Genomic DNA, 23,386 nt, shown 5'->3' with positions numbered 1-23,386 from the left:
GAAATGGTGGCCATAGTGCCGCCGGTGGGATTGGTCCACCAGCAGCAGAAGAAGCAGGAGGCCCATGGTGTTGCTGGGGGACCCAATCCCACCGGCAGTAAAGAAGGATGCCCTGCGATGCCACGGTGGACCCAATCTCACTGCTGGCAGAAAAAGCAGGAGGCCCATAGTGCTGCTGGGGGACCTGATCCCACCACCAGCAGAAGCAGGCGGCCTGTGGTGCTCCCAGTGGATTTATGGTGTGCCTGCAGGGCCGATGCCACAGTGTCGTGTATAAACTAAAAACCTGTTATGTCAGGTGACTCTACTTTGATTATGAGGTAATGCCACATAGCACCATAAGAAAAGATGATGTCATTCAGCATGCATCGTCAGCCATAGCTGCGGCTGCACTAACACTCCCCAGTCACATAATCTCTGACTATGCTCATAATCAGGAAGTAAAGCAATATAAACAATTACAAAAGAAAATATATAACCAGCAGAGGGAAGGCATTTCCGTGCAGTTCCAGGCTTTGTGGAAGGAGCTGAGAACCCACAATAAGGTGACCCCTGATCTAGCCTGGTTTTGCTTTTTTGCGAGCATGGATTGTTCTTAGTGGAACTGGCGCTATTGAATGTTGCATTCTGAGGAGGGTCTGCTCTCACTGCACTCTCACCGGAGGAGGTTTGGTGCCCACACGATGGCGAGGTTCTTCACGTGCATGCTGGTGTCCAGGCTGTGCGTGGCCAGGCGGGCCAAGTGCCGCATGAGAAACTCCAGAGTCCTGAAAAAAACAACAACAAGGAGCATCAGGGTCACAGCTTCAGCTCTGAAACAGCAGGAGCCTGCACAAGCTCAAATATCCCCCTCAATATGAACGCCAATAGATCTGTTATTATAGCTCTGAAGCCTGTTTGCAGTCACCATCACTGCCCCGCTCTCTCCTGCTTCTTGTTGTATCTCTGGATCCTGCTTGTTACGGTCGGTCAGGCTGTTGTACTGGGGCCTATTCAGGGCTGGCCCATTATTAAATGTTACATAGATTAGAAAACAAACGAAACATCCCTAAACTATCCTGTGGTATCTGAAATAGTACCTAGAACCTGTGGAGATCCAGACACCTACATCAGAGCTCTGACAGGAGGAGGCCTGCAGGAACCCCGGACGCCCCCATGATAAGAACAATGAAAGCAAACGGAAGTAGGCCGAGGCCATCCCCATTACTAAGGAATCTGCTAGCACTTTGCACTTGTGGCGATCACTATGACAGGAACCTAGCGCAGGGCTCTGTACCTGTAGTGCGGGGGCGGCAGTTGCTGTATTACGTCATGGACACGGACCCAACCGATCTTCCTCGCTATGCACAGACATGGCCTCCTGTAAAGAAAAGCAAGAGGAATGCGCCGGGACTCTTCTTGACATCCAACCGTGGCCTCCACCTCTATTTAGTAATTTATTTGATTTTGTATTCTGCCTGTCGGCACTTTCTAAGCAGATTACATTCAGGTACTGCAGGTATTTCTTTTTCCCCAGAAAGCTTACAACCTACGGCCTGGGTTCACAAAGCCATTATATTTTTATCGCGGGAGAGGCCCAATAACGTTGGGGACAGTTCCATGATATCTGGCCCCTCCCCAGGAACATATCGTGGCGGTGCTGCCACGTTGATTTGTCTTGAGGTAAAAGTCTATGACACAACACAATGCGGCAGGGGTGACGACAAAGCGTGATGGTGACCCCAAAGCATGGGGGAGGGGGGGCCTTAAAGAGCCATGCAGCTCAACCCAGCCCCCCTCTAAAATATGTAAAAATGTCTCCGGGGGTCTTCTCAGACCCACCCCCCACCCACATCCGAGGCGTGCTCAGTGTGCCAGCCGAAGACCCTAGAAACTTTGACAAACGTTTACTGTGCCGGGCTCCATCGGATGATGTCGCCCAACCGTGAGGCCTCCCATCCTGCTGCCCCTGGGAGAACAGCAGCATCTTACTTCTTCCACACCCTGCACACCTGCGGGGCCAGCGGTGCTCTCCCTCCCTCCCTGCACCTCCAGAGTCATGAATCCTACCCTCTGACCTCTGCAATTCAACGGGCAAACACCACCCGCCTCCCCCGTTCCTCCACCCAGACGCCTTACTCACAGCAAACTTGTCATAGAGCTGGTAGGTGAGCAGGGGGTTGGGCAGCTCGCGGAAGTAGAGCTTGCAGAGGGAGCTCACACAGTGAATGTCCTGCAGGTAAGTGTCCCGGGCCAGTTCCGGGATCCTTTCACTGTCAAACTCGTGCCTGTGGCCGAGACAAGAAAGAGGGTAAACCGTGGAATAAGACATTTAAAAAAGAAGACTTGGGGAATTAAGGAGTGGAAGAAGGCAGTTTGCTGACGATCGGGCTGATACTGTTAAAACGTGTGGGAGAGCCGGCGCTCCTTGCTGGGCGCGCAATTCTGTATGCAAATGAGGGCTCGCGCCAATAAGGAGGCGCTAGGGGCAATAGTTCGTCCCTGGCGCCTCCTTATTAGCGGAGGTGGCTGTCAGCGGGTCCCGACAACCGACGCTCTATTTTACCGGCGTCCGTTTCTGAACCCGCTGACAGCCACGGGTTCGGAACGTGCATTTGCATGTGATGAGCGCTATTAGTTTTCGGGGGGCTTGGCCGCGCATCTTCAATGCGCTGTTACCCCTCACTGTATAAAGGGTAATAGACGGGGGTCAGAAACACACGGCTCCTTGCGTGGTAAATGGCCGAGCACACCGTTCTGTATCGGCCTGTTTTATAAGCAATCTTTATGTAAAGCAATACAGAAACCGCAGGCAGTCAGTTGACGCACAGCAGAAATGCCCAGGAGAGGAGAGGAGCAGAATTCAAGGCTTTCAAATGATGGGGTCAGTACTGAGCGGGAAGGGGAGTGGGACGTTAGCCAGCTAAAGTTACCTGGCTATATTTTACACCTGGGGGGATTCTGCGCTGCTGCGAAGCGCAGAATTTGTGCTGAATTCCCCCCCTGCGCAGAATAGCAGAGGAGACCCTGACATGCCGCGAAACCTTAAAATCCTGCATCTTTTTTCTGTATTCATTTAAAATGTCATGTAAATTGTGTTATTTTCACCAATATAAAGTTTGCAGAATGTTTTGTGTGCAGAATTCCCCCAGGAGTAATACTCAGACGAGATATTCAGCAGGACTTAACTGGTAAAGCCTCTTGTGGAATACACATTACCCGAATAACCTTAGGACAGCACTTTCCCGCCTCTTTTTATCTGAGTAATGACTTACCTGACTAAAAGTTATCTCTTCACTAGCCCGGGAAGCTGAAAACTCAGGCTTTGTCTGGCTAAATCCGGAATTTGACTGGGCAAACGTTTTTGAATATTGACCTTTATATTACAAACATACACAAGTGGAAACTGACAAAACTCTGTGGAAAGTTTTTTGGCAGTTGGTGAAAGAAAAGAGCAGTTAGCAATGCAGATTTTTTGAAGGCAGCAGTCAATCTTGCACTGAACTTTGATCCAGAGGCTTTGTAACTGGGTGCTCCTCCAGTCCATGGACTTTATCTATTTTATTTATTTCCAGACTTTTATGGACAGTTCATCCAGTACCTGGCTGACCAGAATGGTGTTCAGCAAATAATCAACATCTTACAAAAATCAATTATACATAAAAATGAATAAAATAAACAGTAAACACAATAGTAAAATATAAAAGATTAATAGGAACATAAAACATAAAAACATAAAATCTGTGCAACCTAAAACCACTAGGGAGTAGGCAGACAGGAGACCCCAATAACCCAAAAGCTTCAATACAGAGCACCAATTCAAACCGGGACAATAAAGGAAAATTGGCTCTTACCGGATAATTTTCATTCCTCGATTACTACAGATCAGTCCAGACAAGTGGGGTTCTGTATCCCTTCAAGCAGATGGAGGCAGAGAATCAAAAGTTTTCAGGTCTGCTACTTAATTAAGACTGCCACTTGCAGTCCCTCAGTATTGACCTCGGAGATGTCTGCTCCCAAAAACTCAAATGATTTCCATCTGGGGCGAGCAGAGATTCAAAGTTGGATCACCCCATAAAATCTGGACCCCCAACCTCCAGGGTAATGAACAAACTTTCAACCCCAACAGTTTAACCTATATACAATATTCGCAAACATTTTCATTTCATAAACATCCAGAAGCGGGAAAGATCTTTCGCAAAAATAAAGGGACAGGGTTCTGGACTGATCTATGGTTTTCCAGGAAAGAAAATTATAAGGTAAGAACTAGTTTTCGTTTCCTGTTCATATCCCAGATCAGTCCAGACTAGTGGTTTATGGCATCTACGCAGTCACGGCAGATGAAGCACTTGAGCCTGCAACCTGACCACCCTCTCCAAGGGCAAGGAAACACCTTGTTTAAACTAGTAACAAACCGCACCCCCAGATATTCCAATGACTGGGCCGGCTCCAGATGGCTCTTTGCTAGGTTTATCACCCAACCCAAGGATCTCAAGCGCTCCATGATGTCTCGAACGGAATGACAAAGCAAAACCCTCAAAACTAGAACCTTCATATTAATTATAACAACTCTCTCAAAAAACTCTTCAATCTTCGTGAAAACGAATAAAAAAATGAAAACTTCAATGTGGAAAAATTTTTTTAAGGAAGGGAAGGAATGTTTCATATACAAGATCATAACTCCCCAACCGGGGTAATATGACTATAAAGTGTAATCATAAACATCCCTCCTCCGACCCGTGTGTGCAGTATGTGTACAAAACAGTGTTACAATGAATATCCTTTTTTTTCTTACGGGTGCCCATGAATATCCTTTTTTTTCTTACGGGTGCCCATTGATAATTTTTCGAACGGAATGACGGCACTCTATCTCCAACTTCGCTCAAATGAGTCAATCGTCCAGGTACAGATGTACCAGAATCCCTTCCTTTCTGAGGGCTGCCGTCAACACCACCATAACCTTCGTGAAAGACCTTGGTGCGGTCACCAAACCGAAGGGTAGCGCTCAAAACTGAAAAATGCTCTCTGAGCATCGTGAATCATGGAAGTTTCTGATGGTCTGGCCTTATTGGAATATTGCAGGTACGCCTCCGTTAGAGCTAATGAAGCAAGAAACTCTCCCTTGCACACCGCTGCCATCATCGTCTGCAGCATCTCCATACAGAAACGTGGTACCCTGCAGCACTTCATTGACCTTCCGCAGATCAAGATTGAGCCAAAAGGGTGCCCTCCTCCTTGGGAACTACAAAGTAAACTCACTATCTACCTACTTCCCTGCTCCCCTGGAGGAACCGGAGCGATAGCCTCCAGTTGCTGCAGCCTCAGCAACGTGTCCCGCACCGCTACCCTCTTGCGCAAGAAGCGCAACGGGATACCATATAGGCCTCCCTGATTGGGTGCGAAAATTTCTAAGGCATAACCATCTCTTATTGCTTTCAAGACCCATTGATTGGACGTGATCTTGGTCCATTCCTCGTAAAAGAGGGTTAACCTACCTCCAACGGCTTCCAGGGAAGAGTGGACTGGCCCTCCTTCATTGGGAGGTTTTACTTCCTCCAGCCCCCCTAGCCGATATTTCTGGAGGTCTATGAGAGCTACGAAAGGACTGCTGCTTTTCAGCAACTTGTTTCTGTGTCAAGGCGGAAAAATTTCTATTGGAACAAAACTTGCTTATTTTCTCGAAAGGACAAACATGGTGGAAAGCTCTTCTTGATGGTCTTCTTGTCCTCAGGTACCATGTTCCCTTTCGACTTCCACAAATGCTTCATCAATAGTTCCAGATCTTCTCCGAACAACAGCTTCCCTTTAAAGGGGAGATTACACACCTGCGTTTTTGACACACATCCGCCACCCAAGTGGAGTCTCCAAGCTGCTACGATGGACACCATATTCTTGGCTGACGTTCAGACCATGTCATACAATGCATCTGCCACACAGGCACGACGAGTAAGGTGATCACATTTGCGGATGACACAAAATTAAGCAGAGTAAGTTAAATCTCAAGTGGACTGTGATGAATCGCAGGAGGACCTTGTGAGACTGGAAGATTGAGCTTCCAAATGGCAGAGGAAATTTAACGTGGACAAGTGCAAGGTGATGCATATAGGGAAAAATAACCCTTGCTGTAGTTACACAATGTTAGGTTCCATCTTGGGAGTTACCACCCAGGAAAGAGATCTAAGCATCATAGTGGATAATACATTGAAATCATCGGCCCAGTGTGCTGTGGCAATCAAAAAAGCAAACAGAATGTTAGGAATTATTAGGAAGGAAATGGAAAATAAAACGGAGGATGTCATAATGCCTCTGTATCACTCCATGGTGAGACCGCACCTTAAATACTATGTGCAATTTCTGGTCACCGCATCTCAAAAAGGATACAGCTGCAATGGAGAAAGTGCAGAGAAGGGCGACCAAAATGATATGGGACATGGAACGGCTGCCCTATGAGGAAAGGCTAAAGAAGTTAGGGCTGTTCAGTTTGGAGAAGAGATGACTGAGGGGTGATATGATAGAAGTTTACAAAATCATGAAAGGACTTAAACAAGTTAATGTAAATTGGTTATTTACTCTCTCAGATAATAGAAGGACCAGGGGGCACTCCATGAAGTTAGCAAGTAGCTCATATCTTTTTTTATTTACACTTTATTATATTTCATAACATTACATGAAATAATAAAAAACAAACAGGAAAAATATCTTATCAAGATAAAAAGAAACATTTTTTGGAGTAAAGGAGAAATTACTTACCTGATAATTTCGTTTTCCTTAGTGTAGACAGATGGACTCAGGACCAGTGGGTTATGTGCTCTTCTGCTAGCAGATGGGAGATGGAGTCAGATTTCAAAGCTGACGTCACCCTAGATATACCCCTGTAGTGACCTCAGCTCCTCAGTATCCTCTTCAAAAGCCATTGTGGATATATATTTGCTTAAATAACTTGATTAAAACTGATTAAATTTAACTGAACTGATTTCAAAAACAGGAGATTGCCAGTGCACTCAACCAATTAATGCCGACACTGGACAAACTGCGGGTGCGTTGAACTAGGGGTAGGCAACGGCTTAACCATATTTGCTTAGTCTCGAGTTTCTCTTTCCAAGGCCCTCCTTTTCTGGGGCACCCATGGGTGGGATGCTGAGTCCATCTGTCTACACTAAGGAAAACGAAATTATCAAGTAAGTAATTTCTCCATTTCCTAGCTTGTAGCCAGACGGACTCAGGACCAGTGGGATGAACAAAAGCTACTCCTGGACAGGGCGGGAGGCTGCCCGTGGCCCACTTAGTTCTACCCTTGTGAAGGCTGCGTCTTCTCGAGCCTGAACATCCAGGCGGTAGAACCTGGAGAAGGTGTGTAAGGAGGACCACGTCGCCGCCCGACAGATCTCGGCGGGTGACAGCAGCTTGGTTTCTGCCCAAGATACTGCCTGGGCCCTAGTAGAATGAGCCTTAACCTGCAGTGGTCGGGGCTTTCCTGCCTCTATGTAGGCCTGCCTTGATTACTTCCTTGATCCAGCGAGCTATGGTCACCCATGAGGCTGCTTCCCCTCGATTCCTCCTACTGTGGAGAACGAACAAGAGATCCGTTCTGATCTTTCGAGGTATCGCACCAGGAGTCTGCTGATATTTAGATGGCAAAGAAAGGCTCGAGTCTTCCGAGTCATTATGTTCATCCGGGGATGGTAGGGAGATGGCTTGGTTCAAATGAAATTCAGAAACCACTTTCGGTAGGAAGGAGGGGTCAGTGCGCAGCTGCATGGTTTCAGGAGTGAACCTAAGGAAGGGTTCCCGACAGGATAGTGCATGTAGTTCGGAGATGCGACGAGCTGAACATATTGCCATCAGGAATACCATCTTCAATGTTAAAAGGCGTAGTTACAGACCGCACGTTGGTCTGAAGGAAGCCCCCGCTAGGAAGTCTAATACCAGATTGAGGTTCCATAGGGGCACCAGCCACTTTAGGGGTGGCCGAAGTTGCTTAATCCCTTTTAGAAAGTGGGTCAAATCCGGATGAGCTGATAGACGGATTCCGTTCACTTCGACTCTGAAGCAGAAGAGGGCTGCTACTTGCACCTTGAGGGAGTTGAGTGACAACCCCTTCTTCATACCGTCCTGTAGGAACTCCAGAATCATGGGGATCTTGGCCGTCCGCAGGAGTATCCCCGCGTTCCTCGCACCAGGCTTCGAATATTCTCCCCGTACGTATGCCAGAGATTCTGAGAACTTATGCGTGCGGAGCAGGGTGGTCAATCACGGCCTTCGAGTAACTGTGCTTCTTCAAGGTGAGTCCTCTCTAGGACCAGACCATAAGAGAGAATCGAGATGGTTCTTCGTGAAGAATCGGGCCCTGCTGGAGAAGGTCCTTGTGTGGAGGAAGGCACAGAGGGCTCCCCGCAAGGAGTCTTTGCATGTCTGCGTACCATGGGCATCTTGGCCAATCCGGGACCACTAGTAGAACTAGTCCCCTGTGGTGTTCTATCTTGCGGATGATCTTGCCCAGTAGTGGCCATGGTGGAAAGGCGTACAGTAAGTCTTCCTCTGGCCAGGTCTGCACGAGAACGTCGATCCCTTGGGAGTGTGGCTCTCATCTGCGGCTGAAGAACCTGGGCACTTAGGTCCATGGCTGGGAGGCCCCAGCGATTTACTATCAATTGGAAGGCTGTGGGCGACAGTGTCCATTCCCCCGAGTCCAGGCTTTCCCTGCTGAGGAAGTCTGCTGAGACATTGTCTTTCCCTGCGATGTGGGAGGCCGAGATCCCTTGTAGGTTTACCTCCGCCCATGCCATGAGGGGGTCTATCTCCAGCGACACCTGCTGGCTCCTGGTTCCTCCCTGGCGGTTGATGTAGGCAACCGTTGGTTTTTTTATCCAGTTAAATCTACCCGGGTAACTGTTCAAGCTAACAGGTAATATTCAGTTATAGTTTGTTAGGTTTCAAAGTTATCTGGCTAACTTTATTCAGGGATACATCCCGTTGAATATCCATGTTAACTTTTCCACTTAACTTTATCTGGATAAATAGTTGTTGGAGGCCTTTTTGAATATTGGCCTCCAGGAGGAAAGGTCAGGGGTGGTGGATAACCGCAATCACCATCAGCAGAGGCACAACTGAAGTGTGCCTGGGTCATTTAGAGAGGGACATTGCTAGAAGAGAGATGTATATGACTAGAGACTGAGTAGGATCTGCGGTGACATGGTAAGCAAGCGTAATGCGGCGCAACATACGACTTATTTGTATATAATGTTCTTGATTTGTCCCTCTCTGTACTTCCAACCTCTTTATTCTGCTCACTATTAAATTATGCTCATCCAGGCTTCCTTTAAATAAATAACCAATTAATTGTTGCTTTTCCTTATATCTCTTATTTATCAATTGTTAAAAATTTGCCTATACTTATACCTTTTTATCCTTTAGTTCCTTGTTATCTCTGTTGCTAAGTTGTGTTTCATGTGAACCGATGAGATGTTCCCAACGTTCATCGGTATATAAAAGCCTCTAAATAAATAATAATAATAATAATAATAACTGCATAGACAGAGAGGTCCTTATCTGCCAACAGCTGGATGCACGACTCAGAGACAGTGTAAGCTTTATGGCAGAGTGTGAGGGCTTCAGGCACTGCCCCCAGGACTTACCGAAGCTTCTGGATGTTCGAGGAGATGCCAGAGAGGCGATAGATGCCGTCCACAATCCCGTGCTTCTCAATGAACTCTGAGCAGCAGCGCAGGACCTGTGGAACTGAGAGAGAGGGATACGGGTGTTTGTGGAGAGCGAGAGAAGGGGGAGCACAAGGAGGAAGAGGAGGGAGATGATAGTTTGATGACCCTGTACCCTGTGCAGGGTAATGCAGATTGTCCTGATTATGAAGGACAGAGCCTCTATCGCCATGCTGAGGTACTGCCTAACAACACACTCAGAAACTGAATGATGTGATTGAGAGATCAAAGCCCATGCATCTTACAGCAACCATCAGCTCTCACTTATTTTATCAGTCCACCAATATGTTTTTATCTTTCTGCAAACAGCAAACTGCATATTTGTTCAATTTCAATTAAAGGGCATTTTATGTGCAAAATGCAATTTAAGGAGCTGTAACTAAGCAAAACAGAATTAACATTTAATTTCATCTGCAGTCATCTTGTTTTCCCCGTAAAGATGTGGGAAACAATCTGCGGACTCTTCTGCTCTTTATGCAGGCTTTTATTTGCATAATTTTCTCTCTGGTTCTTTTTCCGCTAACAGAAATGAAACTATGTGATCCCGTGTGGGAGATCTTGGTTTGAGTCCCACCTCAGAATTCTGGGATGCCGAGGAGGTTCACCGCCTGAACAGGAGCCACTGCACAGGTCAGACCTGGAGTCCACGTTAGCCGCGTTTCAGAGGGAGACAAGGTCTGGGGCTCCTGACCCAGCGTGATCACTGTGATGGCTGAACTCGATGAAGGGCAGCAAAAAAAGCGAGCAGACAATGCAGCTTCCAGAGAGCAATGATAAGATTGCATCAAACTCTAAGGTCATGCTGACAAGGTCATCCAGGGCAGAGTTGTAGCAGCGTTTTGGTGCACCCTCAGATATAACTTGAGGGGGAGAGGGATGGGGATGGGGTAGATCACCTAGCATGGGCAGCAGGATTGCTTGGCTACACTCCCTAGCTAACAGCAAAAAGAAGTGACCTCCGGCAAGTGGTTGCTGGATCTCCTTAGTTCAGAGGGCAAATGACTGCTGGGAATAATGGGACAAACGGTGCTTATCTGCTGCCACCCCCCTCTCATGCCACCCTCCCCCCACCTCCCACAGAGGTTGTCAATGAAGGCTCAGGACACCAGGACACAACAGAGACTGGAACACAAAGGAGCAGGAGGGAGCTGCCAGCCACCCACAAAACAAGGAGATTTACACTTTTCTCTCCCAAACTTCTGAGCGAACCAATCAAAGCAGCAGCCTGATTACATAATGCTGTATGCAGCTGGAGCCTGAGGAAAGGGACAACCAAGGAAATGAAACCCAGAAATAGGAAATTCTTACAATCCCACTGAACAGAAAGTTCGGAATAAACTCTTAGCTTCATTTTATGGACTGTTTTTGCAAAACCCTTGAATCTGGTCTTTAGAGACAGCGCACGTTCAAACAGTTAAGGAAATGTAAAAATAAAGAAGCAAAACAATCCATGGAAAGTCTAGAACTGTTATTATTTTAAGGATAAAGAGATTGGTCTTATGCGTACATAGAATTCCTAAGAGAACAAAAAAAAGAGGAAACAGATTTGAAGAAAAAAATGGAGAAATTACATACCTGATAATTTTGTTTTCCTTAGCGTAGCCAGATGGACTCAGGACCAATGGGTTTATGCTCCCCTGCCAGCAGATGGAGACAGAGTCAGGTTTCAAAGCTGACGTCACCCTAGATCCACCCCTGCAGTGACCTCAGCCCTCCAGTATTCTCTCAAAAGCCATTGTGGACATACTATAGAAAAAACTTGATTAAAAATGGATAACCGTAACTGTACTCAACCAAACAAACGCTGAATCCCAGCAAGATTATAGCTGCCCTGATCCAGGGACTGGATGACTGCTTACACGTACTCTCTTGGAATCAATATCCACTCCATGAGTGAATCCGTGGCACCGTTCTTGGGCAGCTGTGGGCGAGATGCTGAGTCCATCTGTCCACACTAAGGAAAACAAAATTATCAGGTCAGTAATTTCTCCATTTCCTAGCGTGTAGCCAGATGGATTCAGGACCAATGGGATGTACAAAAGCTACTCCCGATCGGGGAGAGAGGCTGCCCGCGGTCCGTTTAACACCGCCCTTGTAAAGGCTGCGTCATTCTGGGCCTGAATATCCAGGTGATAGAACCTGAAGGTGCGCAAGGAGGACCACATTGCCACTCAGCAGATATCGACAGGAGACAGCAGTTTAGCTTCCGCCCATGAGATCACCTAAGCGCGAGTGGAATGAGCTTTAACCTGAAGGGGTAATGGGTTTCCTGCCTCAAAAATAGGCTCCCGTGGCCACCTCCTTAATCCAGCAAGCTATGGTAGCCCGCGAAGCTGGTTCTCCCCGCTTCCTCTTCCACCATGAAGGACAAACAGGCGGTCCGTCTTTCGGACCGATTCTGAAACTTCCAGATACCGCACCAAAAGTCTACTGCCATTCAAATGGGGGAGGCGGTATTCTTCTGCATCCTTGTGCTTATCTAGGGATGGCAACGAAATGGACTGATTCAAATGAAACTCCGAGACTCCCTTGGGTAAGAAGGATGGAACAGTATGAAGCTGTAACGCTCTTGAGTCATCCGGAGGAACAGTTCCCGACACAACAATGCCTGCAATTCAGAGATGCGACGTGCCAAGCTTATAGCGACCAGGAACACCGTTTTCAAGGTTAATAAACACAAGGAAAGATTACGCAGCAGCTGAAAGGAGGGCCCTGCCAAATATACCAATACTAGATTAAGATTTCACATGGGAACCGGCCCCCATAGGGGTGGCCAGAGGTGCTTCACTCCTTTCAAAAATGAGCTGACAGGCGGGTTCCATTCACCTCACCCTGAAACAGAAGAAAGCAGTTACCTGGACCTTCAAGGAGTTAAGGGTCAAACCTTTATTCAAGCCATCCTGCAAAATTCCAGAATTAGTGGGATTTTCACCACCTGAGGGGAGACACCGCGTTCCTCGCACCAGGCCTCAAATACTCTCCAGACTACTTTTAAATTAATTTTATTTTCAATTTGTATTGCTTATTTGAATTTTTTTATTGTTTTTCCTTTAAGTCTTTGTATTTTTTAATTGTGCACCGTCTAGAATGTCTACAGACTGACTGTATATAAAAGAAATTTAAAAATCAAATAAATAAATAAACATACATTAGGGACGTAGAGTACTTCTGCGCGCAGAGTAAGGTGGCAATTATTGCTACAGAATATCCTCGCTTCATCAGGTGAGCCATCTCAAAGGCCAGACCGTAAGACAGAATCGAGTTGAAGGCACAGGGGGGTCACTGCCAGGAGTCTTTGCATGTCTGCATACTATGGACGTCTGGGCAAATCTGGAGCTACTGGTAGGACCCTGTGGTGCTCGATTCTGCAAATGACCCTGCCCAGCAGGGGCCATGGTTGGAAGGCATTTAGCAACTCTTCTTCCAGCCAGGTCTGAACGAGAGTGTCGATCCCTATGGACCACTGATCTCTTCTGCGACTTAAGAATTGGAGAACCTTCGCATTGTAAGATGCGGCCAGCAGGTTGATGGACAGGAGACACCAATTGGTCAACAAAATCCATGCTCCTGGATCCAGACTCTCCCTGCTTAGACAGTCTGCTCTGACGTTCTCTTTTCCTGCAATGTGGGAGGCAGAGATCATCTGTAAATGTATTTTCGCCCATTCCATAAGGAGATCTATCTCCTGTGACACTTGCTAGCTCTTGGTTCCACCTTGGCGGTAGATGTAGGCTACCATCGTTGCATTGTCTGATATTACATGGACCGCTTGACCCTGGGGGTCTGTGGCTGAATTGTAGACTCGCCAATCTGACTGTTCGGGCTTCCAGGCAGTTGATGTTCCAGAGTGCCTCTTCCTCAGTCCAACGTCCCTGGGCCGTCAGTTCTTGACAGTGAGCTCCCCAGCCCTGGAGGCTCACGTCTTTTGTGAGGACCAGCCAGTTCGACGAGGACAGGGGTACACCCCTGCTCAGATGAGCTTCCTGCAGCCACCACTGGAGCTGAGAGAATACTCCCATCGGTAAGTGGAGGTGAATCGAATAGTCTTGAGTCTGTGCATTCCAACATGACAGTAGTGAGTGTTGAAGTGGTCACATGATGGCAGCACTACTTCCAGGGTTGCCTCCATCAAACTGAGAAATTGGAGATAGCTCCACACAGTAGGGCGTATTGTGCCATTCAACTAACATCACTTGGGACATCAACTTCCTATCCACGTGCTCGGAAGGAAGACTTTGCACTGCTTTGTGTCAAACCGGACTCCCAGAAATTCCAAGGACTGGGAGGGCTTAAGACTGCTTTTGTCCAGGTTTATGACTCAACCAAGTTCCTGAAGCAAGAGGCAACCCTGGAAGTAGTGCTGCCATCATGTGACCACTTCAACACTCACTACTGTCATGTTGGAATGCACAGACTCAAGACTATTCGATTCACCTCCACTTACCGATGGGAGTATTCTCTCAGCTCCAGTGGTGGCTGCAGGAAGCTCATCTGAGCAGGGGTGTACCCCTGTCCTCGCCGAACTGGCTGGTCCTCACAAAAGACGTGAGCCTCCAGGGCTGGGGAGCTCACTGTCAAGAACTGACGGCCCAGGCAGCCTCCTGGAGAGTTTCTTCCACGGACTTGGCCTGGATCAACCAGTCATCCAGGTACGGGTGCACCAGGATTCCCTCTTCTCAATGCTGCCGCTACGACCACCATAATCTTGGAAAATGTTCTGGGGCTGGTGGCCAGGCCAAAGGGCAGTGCCTGGAACTGATAATGGCGACCCAACACCTGGAAGCATAGGATACATTGGTGTTCTTGACAGATTGGAATATGTAGGTAGGCCTCAGATAATTCCAGGGAGGTTAAGAACTCTATCAAGTGTACGGCCATTATCACAGAGCGTAGGGTTTCCATGCGGAAATGATTCACTCGTAGATGTTGGTTGACACTCTTGAGGTCCAGGATGGGGCGAAAGGAACCTTCCTTCTTGAGTATTATGAAATAGATGGAATAACGCCCCGTATTTTCCTAAGGCGCAGGTACTGGGATAATAGCCCTCATCCTGAGGAGCCTTAAAAGAGTAGTCTCCACTGCCTGCTTCTTGTGCTGGGAGTGGCAAGGAGACATCATGAAATTCCAGTGCATATCTTTCTTGTATGACCTCCAGTACCCATTTGGCTGAAGTGATCTCAATGCACCGCTGGTAGAAGAGGGACAGTTGACCCTCAATCTCCTTGTTCTGAAGGTGGATCAGCAAAATTTCATTGGGGGGTTCGGGATGAACCTGAACCTAAGGCCTGCCCCTCTCTTGGGCTGTTGACTACGAAAGGACTTAGACCTCTCAAAGAGCTGAAACCACCAAAATGTCGAGTTTCTATAGGGTCAAAAGTGTTGGGAGCCCCTGGATCGGCCCCTCAGAAGCGAGGGGCACTGTAACTGCTTTCTCTTATCTTCTGGTAGCCGGGGAACTGGAGATTCGCCCCATTTACTGGCCAGCTTTTCCAATTCGCTTCCAAAAAGGAGTGATCCTTTAAAGGGCACCTTTGTAAGATTCGCCTTGGAAGTTGCATTTGCTGACCAATTCCACAGCCATGGCTGTCTTTTGGGCCGCCACCACTGAAACCACTCCTCTGGCTGAAGTACGGATAAATCTGAGCCTGCGTCAGCTAAAAAGGTGGTGGCGGGTTCCATAACCACTCTGGAATTCACTCCCGAGTCATCCACCTCCCGAGAGAGGAGTAAGCATAAACGAGCTACCAGGGCACAACAAGAAGCAATCTGTAAGGTCATTGTTACTGCATCAAAGGACTGTTTAAAGATGGACTCCATCCGTCTATTGTGCACATCCTTTAAGGCCGCTCCTCCCTCTACTGGGATAGTTGTTCGCTTAGAGACGGCACAGACCAGCACATCCACTTTAGGGAAACACAAATTCTCTCTCACTGCCGGATCCAGTGAGTATAAACTTCTAATGCTTGCCCCCCTTTAAAATTTGCTCTGGGCATCCCATTCCAGGTTAATCAACTCCTGGAAGGCTTCCAGTACTGGAAAGTAGCAAGAGGCTTTCCATAGGGAAATCAGAATGGGATTCTTCTTTGGTTCCGTCATAGAGTCCGCTCCAGGAACTCCCAGCATCTTCAGGGTCTGGGAAACCAGGGCCGGCAATTCGTCTCTATGGAAAAAACCGTAACATGGTCCAATACAGTTCTAAACCAGGGGGAATTTCCCCATTTTCCAAGGAATTTGTATCCTCCACTTTGTCCGTGGCATCCTGGTCCCTGCCAGGGATACCCTTGGTGAGGTGAGGCATGCCTCGAAGTCTGCCGATAGGACTGGGAGAGGGAAAGCTTACCGGCTTAGGTTCCGTCCAGACAGGGGCAAGTGAGGTAGCAAACTGCGCCTGCACAAAGGCTTGAAGGCCCTGGAAAAATTCCACCCAAGAGAAGTCGGGTCCATGCCTAGCCCAGGAGGTACTGGGGTAGGGTGCTGCTGGATTTTCCTCTTCCATGGATGACCCAGTCCTGGGGGTACTCAGATCCAGAGTACTTTCAGTTAAGGCTGTGGCTAGCCCATCCTCTGAATAGGAGGAGCCAGGCTTAGCAAAGTCCGGGGAGGCCAACTTTAACAATGCTGACATAAGTTGGAATCCAGGTCAGACTGTGAAGCCCTAATATGACAAGCAGCACAGAGAGAAAGGCGCTTATGTTTCTTGGCTGCCAGAGCCATTGGCGGCGGTAACTGTGTGTTCTGTTGGCTCGCGCTTAAAATTTTCTGGTCACAGATTTCGGGCGCCTAGGTGGGATGCAGCAAGGCACACGCACAGCCCCTGCGCCTGGCTTTACCTGTACTCGCATACGTAGGATGTGCACGTATGTACGCACGTGATGTTATGTGCACAGCACATGCGCAGAGCCGATGCACTGCACGTACTGACGTTTTATGGAGGGCAACACGGCACACACAAAGACGCGCACAAGATGGCGCCACCGCGGCCTACCATGCAGTGTGCCGACCAAGCCTAAAGCGGGGTCTAGCCCACCGGGGGGGCTGCTCAACTCACTTGGAAGACCACTTCCTCTTACCCCGAGATCGGGAACGACGTTGGTACGGGCAAGGACACTGGAGGAATTTCTTACCGCAGCCCCTCCAAACGTCTGAATCGGGAGGTAAATTTTCTTCTCTCTCTCTTTTTTTTTTTAACTTATCTATGCTCAGCGCTTACCGGCTGAGTACAGACACAGTCTCCGGCTGCGGGAGGAGAGGGCTTTGGCTGACACCGCCGCGCTCTGCTTCCTGCACCCACTGCCTTTCAGCAGCTTAAGCAGCAAAGTCCACGCCAGGAACCGGCTACCGGACTAAGGCTCACCTCTGAGGGATCTCGGAAAACACCTCAGGAATTCTCAACTGGGGGAGGGACCTTTAGGTATCACCACAGGAGAGCAGGGCTCAATTTGTTTCTCCAATTTAAATGTAAAATTTCTCCTTCCAAAAAGTACAGCAATCCCCATAGGGAGAGCTACGTCCACCATCTGCAGGAGACGGGGAAACTGAAGGGCTGAGGTCACTGCAGAGGTGCATGTACGGTGATGTCAGCTTTGAAATCTGACTCCGTCTCCATCTGCTGGCAGGGGAGCAGAACCCATTGGTCCTGAGTCCATCTGGCTATACGCTAGGAAAACACAGAAATATATATTAAAAATAAAAAGAAGAAAAAGATATTACCACATCTCATTTAGTCAACAAGTCTGCCACATTTTTGCTTAGAGTTACTGGAACACTGGGGGTAACACGTGGACTGGTTCTGGGCCTTCCTGCCCCCTTACCATCATTGCCAGAGTTCATGAGGTGCTCGCCAAGGTCACAGCCAAAGACGCGCTCCTTCAGAATCCCGCGCTGCTTCAGCCGCTGCTTGCTGGGCCGTGATTTCATGAAGGTGCGCAGGAAGCCCACCAGCTTGCCATGCTTCTTGGCTACTGCAGGGAGGAGGAAGGGAAGCAAAGTCAGAATGTGTGCGCTGAAGAGGGCTTTCACATGGTCAGTATCATCCCTAGTTCTCATGTATATTCAAACCTAGAAGCTGACAGCAAACAAAAGACCTCCAGGCCCATCCAATCTTTGCTCATTCTCCCTTCCTGCTGCAATATCACCGACCAGGATAAAGGCTGGAACAGGCACAGAGAATCCCCAGGCTTATCCCCCACTCTCCCACCACAGAGGATCCTCTGGGCCTGTCCTAGGGTTTTACTCCTCACTGCTGGGAATCTTCTGTGCCTGTCCCAGGGTTTTACTCCTCACTGCTGGGAATCTTCTGTGCCTGTCCCAGGGTTTTACTCCTCACTGCTGGGGATCCTCCGAGTCTGTCCCAGGGTTTTACTCCTCACTACTGGGGATCCTCTGTGCCTGTCCCAGGGGTTTACTCCTCACTACTGGGGATCCTCTGTGCCTGCACCAGGGTTTTACTCCTCACTACTGGGGATCCTCTGGGCCTGTCCCAGGGTTTTACTCCTCACTACTGGGGATCCTCTGTGCCTGGCCCAGGGTTTTACTCCTCACTGCTGGGGATCCCTCTGTGCCTGTCCCAGAGTTTTACTCCTCACTGCTGGGAATTCTCTATGCCTGACCCAGGGTTTTACTCCTCACTGCTGGGGATCCTCCGTGCCTGTCCCAGGGTTTTACTCCTCACTGCTGGGGATCCTCTGTGCCTGTCCCAGGGTTTTACTCTTCACTACTGGGGATCCTCTGTGCCTGCACCAGGGTTTTACTCCTCACTACTGGGGATCCTCTGTGCCTATCCCAGGGATTTACTCCTCACTACTTCCATCTGGAAGCCATCTTTAGACACAATGTGCCTGTTCCAGGGTTTTACTCCTCACTGCTGGGGATCCTCTGTGCCTGTCCCAGGGTTTTACTCCTCACTGTTGGGGATCCTCCGAGCCTGTCCCAGGGTTTTACTCCTCACTGCTGGGGATCCTCCGAGCCTGTCCCAGAGTTTTACTCCTCACTGCTGGGGATCCTCTGTGCCTGTCCCAGGGTTTTACTCCTCACTGCTGGGGATCCTCTGTGCCTGTCCTGGGGTTTTACTCACTGCTGGGGATCCTCTGTGCCTGTCCCAGGGTTTTACTCCTCACTGCTGGGGCTCCTCTGTGCCTGTCCCAGGGTTTTACTCCTCACTGCTGGGGATCCTCTGTGCCTGCACCAGGGTTTTACTCCTCACTACTGGGGATCCTCTGTGCCTATCCCAGGGATTTACTCCTCGCTACTTTCATCTGGAAGCCATCTTTAGACACAATGTGCCTGTCCCAGGGTTTTACTCCTCACTGCTGGGGATCCTCTGTGCCTGTCCCAGGGTTTTACTCCTCACTGCTGGGAATCTTCTGTGCCTGTCCCAGGGTTTTACTCCTCACTGCTGGGGATCCTCCGAGTCTGTCCCAGGGTTTTACTCCTCACTACTGGGGAGTAAAACCCAAAACTACTGGTTTTTGTTAAGGGCTATGCCCTAAAGTTAACTGTATTTATCTGTTCCTTGTAAGGGCTTCGCCCATAAAGTTCATGTTTTACTGTGAACCGATGCGATGTGCAAACGGACATCGGTATATAAGAGACATTAAATAAATAAATAAATAAATCCTCTGTGCCTGTCCCAGGGTTTTACTCCTCACTGCTGGGGATCCCTCTGTGCCTGTCCCAGAGTTTTACTCCTCACTGCTGGGGATCCTCTGTGCCTGTCCCAGGGTTTTACTCCTCCCTGCTGGGGATCCTCTGTGCCTGTCCCAGGGTTTTACTCCTCACTACTGGGGATCCTCTGTGCCTGTCCCAGGGTTTTACTCCTCCCTGCTGGGGATCCTCTGTGCCTGTCCCAGGGTTTTACTCCTCACTGCTGGGGATCCTCTGTGCCTGTCCCAGGGTTTTACTCCTCACTACTGGGGATCCTCTGTGCCTGTCCCAGGGTTTTACTCCTCCCTGCTGGGGATCCTCTGTGCCTGTCCCAGGGTTTTACTCCTCACTACTGGGGATCCTCTGTGCCTGCACCAAGCTCTCTGATCAAGTTTTGTTCCCACTTTCTCCACTGGGAGATGCAGTCATGTATCCACTGTCTTCTCTTGGAGGAAATGCTTCCTTAAGTTACTCAGGTCTACCCCTTACCAGTCTCACATGACGATTTCTTATTCTAAATTTTATCTCCACCAAGAAAACACCTGCTTCTTGTGCATAAAGAAACTTACCTGTCGTGGGAGAGGGGCGATTTGGAGGCACTGTGACTGCAACTGCTCCAGCCTTCTGTCCATCGACCTCTGCAAATCAGAAAGAAAGCACATTTGAAAACACATTTCTTCTTCCAAGCTTTGATCTTTAATTTTTTGCTGTTTTTTGTTCTATTGCCTGGCTCAGTTTGTTTTTACTTGCTTAAGATTTTAATTTGTTTTGGTTCTTTTTAACTCTTAGTTTTTAATATTGCTTGTAAAGTTTGTTTTAATTTTGAATTTGTTTTATGTAACCTTTTGATATTATAAACTGTTTTGACAACTTTGATCAATGAACATTCAAGCAAATTAAATAAATGAAAATTGGTCCTTACCTGCTAATTTTTGTTCCTGTAGTACCACAGATCAGTCCAGACTCCTGGTTTTGCCTCCCCTCCAGCAGATGGAGACAGAGAAAGTTTTACCGACACTGCCACTTAACATGAGGTGCCTCCTGCAGTCCCTCAGTAATAATCTGTACCCAAGCCAGAAAGAAAATTCAACTGCACCAAGAATACTCCCTTACACAAAAACATGTGTAGGATCAACAAAACCTGTGCCCTTCAGATTATATACAGAAAAAAAACCCCAGATAGATCGAGCGGACTCTTCCACAACCCTTTGCTGGACTGATCCGTGTTACTACAGGAATGAAAATTAGCAGGTAAGAACCAGTTTTCCTTTCCCTGTACATACTCGGATCGGTCCAGACCATCGGGATGTACCTAAGCTTCCCTAAGTACGGAAGCCCGCTCGCACATACTTGGGCCAAAATTACCAGCCCCTGATGTCGCACCCACCCGAAGCCCCGGGCTGCCGACCCTCACGCCCCAGACACTGACCGGTCTCCTCTTCGGGCCGCAGTACCCACTGTCCCGGCCGGGCCCCGACTAAGTCCAGAGGCCTCCCTGAGGAACTTCTTAGGTTCTGATGAAGTCACTTTTCTTTTTTTTAATAAAAACCTTTAACCAACCTCAGCAGGACCAGAGGAAACCGGGAAGAGCTTCGGAGGCCGAAGGAACCAGAAGCCTCTGGTTATCAGGCCCTCCAGCAGGGTTCAGCAAAACAAAACCAGGGTATCTAACCCCCCCCGGACGCCCGGCTCCACTGGAGGGATGGCCTGCAACGGTGCCTAACACCTCAGGGAGCAAAACCTCAGCTCAGCTAATCTAAATTAACAAAAAAAAAAAAAAAAGTTTAAACTAAACCCTGGACTGCAGGTTTGCATCTCTACCATCTGCTGGAGTCAGAGAGATACTGCCCGTGTCGTCCACGTTGCTCCCCGGCGGACCCCCACCACCACCACCACCAGGGAGGCATCGGGAGCAAAGGCCAGCACGGGGAAGACGCGACCGCGCGTCCCTGCAGGATGAACAGGCCGCACCACACGGCATCAGAAAAGGAGTCCGGGCCAACCGCAGCGCACAGGAGAGAGGCCTGAAGGAGCCACAGGAGGGAGGAAACAAACCTTCAGAAGCCATCCGCCAGCATACGGGGCTAAGGAGAAGTGAAAAGGCGCTGCCCCTGTGCCACTCCAACAGCTCCCCCCGCTGCCCCTAAAGCAAAGAAGAAAACCTCTCTTTCCTTTTTTTTTTTTTAAGCAAACTTTAAACAGAAAACAAAGAAGAGGGCACTTTCTTTAGAGAAGGCAGCAGGTTCCTGAAGAGGCAACAGGCTCCGATGATCCCTCAGGGTGAGGGATCCCAGACCCCCGGGTATCAGTCCTGTCCGGCCAGAGATCTGAGCAAAACAGGGTCCCTGACCCCCTGCTCTCAAGCCTCAAACACCAGAAGGGATGAACTCACCAGGGCCTAACGACCTTCTGGGAGGCGCAGACAGAAGCCTATGTGCCCTTTCTGATTTTTTATTTTTTGTTAGTCACTGAAGGCTGGAGTCAGAGAAATACTGAGGGACTGCAGGAGGCACCTCGTCTTAAGTGGCAGTGAAACTTTCTCTGTCTCCATCTGCTGGAGGGGAGGCAAAACCCAGGAGTCTGGACTGAACTGGATACGTACAGGGAATTACTATTATTGATAATCTCCCAATGCACCTCAGTCCTGCCCTGACTATCCCCCTTTTTGCTTCAGCAGCACAGCTCTGCTAGTACCACCTCAGATCCTGCCCCACAGCACTCCCTCTATCCAAAGTCAAAGTCCTCTCTTAGATTGCCCGAGCTTTCTCTAGCTGTGGGAATGCAGCCACATGAAGTCTGTGAGTGACAAGAGAAGGGGGATTACCAGATTTGGGTCCAGGAGTTAACCTCTCTGTGAAGAGTTCGACACACTCGCTGGGGAAGAAACCAACCTAGAAGAGTCAGACAGACAGACAGACGGACGATAAGTAACTGAGGTAATGCTGGAAATTCATACCTTGGCCAGAAGCTCAAGTATAAACACACAAGACCTTCTGATGCTCTCACTATATTTCCCTTCACTCAGCAGGTCAGTTGACTCCCCCCTCATCCAGTCATGCGCCCTTCCCATATTCCACTCCTCCGCTCCCTAATTCCTTCTCCTGGTTCCCTATACACCCTCTCATCTATTCTCTCCCCATAATCTCTTCCTCCTGTCATCCATTCCCTGTCCCTCCCCATAATCCCTTAACCCCTCTGATCATCCCTTCTCACTCCCCGTAGCCTCTTTCTCCCCTCCCCCGGTGATCCGGGGGAGGGGAGAAAGAGGCTATGGGAGGGGAGAAAGAGGCTACGGGAGGGGAGGCCGGGAAAATTTATGGAAACTGTTACAAAGGATAAAATCACTGAATATATAGATAGACATGATTTAATAGGACACAGCCAGCAAGGACTTACCCAAGGGAAGTCTTGCCTCACAATCTGCTACATTTTTTTGAAGGGGTTAATAAACATGTGGATAAAGGGGAACCGGTAGATATAGTATACTTGGATTTTCAGAAGGCGTTTGACAAAGTTCCTCATGAGAGGCTTCTAGGAAACTAAAAAGTCATGGGATAGGAGGCGATGTCCTTTCGTGGATTACAAACTGGTTAAAAGACAACAGAGAGTAGGATTAAATGGTCTGTTTTCTCAGTGGAAAAGGGTAAACAGTGGACTGCCTCATGGATCTATACTTGGACCGGTGCTTTTTAATATATTTATAAATGATCTGAAAAGAGGTACAAAGAGTGAGGTAATCAAATTTGCCGATGATACAAAATTATTCAGAGTAGTTAAATCACAAGCAGATTGTGATACATTACAGGAGGACCTTGTGAGACTGGAAAATTGGGCATCCAAATGGCAGATGAAATTTAATGTGGATAAGTGCAAGGTGATGCATATAGGGAAAAATAACCCATGCTATAGCTACATGATGTTAGGTTACATTTTAGGAGTTACCAACCAGGAAAAAAATCTGGGCGATATTGTTGAATCATCGGCTCAGTGTGCTGCGGCAGTCAAAAAAGCAAACAGAATGTTGGGAATTATTAGGAAGGGAATGGTGA

General features: G+C 48.5%; 1 protein-coding gene across 1 annotated transcript in view; it reads right to left on the bottom strand.

The window, feature by feature from the left end:
- Positions 1-23,386, bottom strand: part of LOC115076338 (rho GTPase-activating protein 33-like) — a 152,590-nt gene that overhangs the window by 64,807 nt on the left and 64,397 nt on the right. Inside the window, 8 exon segments of the mRNA XM_029577646.1 lie at positions 660-767; positions 1,277-1,323; positions 1,325-1,360; positions 2,123-2,267; positions 9,615-9,717; positions 17,507-17,656; positions 19,907-19,975; positions 22,162-22,228. Coding sequence (XP_029433506.1) covers positions 660-767; positions 1,277-1,323; positions 1,325-1,360; positions 2,123-2,267; positions 9,615-9,717; positions 17,507-17,656; positions 19,907-19,975; positions 22,162-22,228 — 725 coding nt within the window.

This window comes from Rhinatrema bivittatum, chromosome 14 (assembly GCF_901001135.1).
Source record: "Rhinatrema bivittatum chromosome 14, aRhiBiv1.1, whole genome shotgun sequence".
NCBI lineage: Eukaryota > Metazoa > Chordata > Amphibia > Gymnophiona > Rhinatrematidae > Rhinatrema > Rhinatrema bivittatum.
This window is presented reverse-complemented; position numbering and strand designations above follow the sequence as displayed.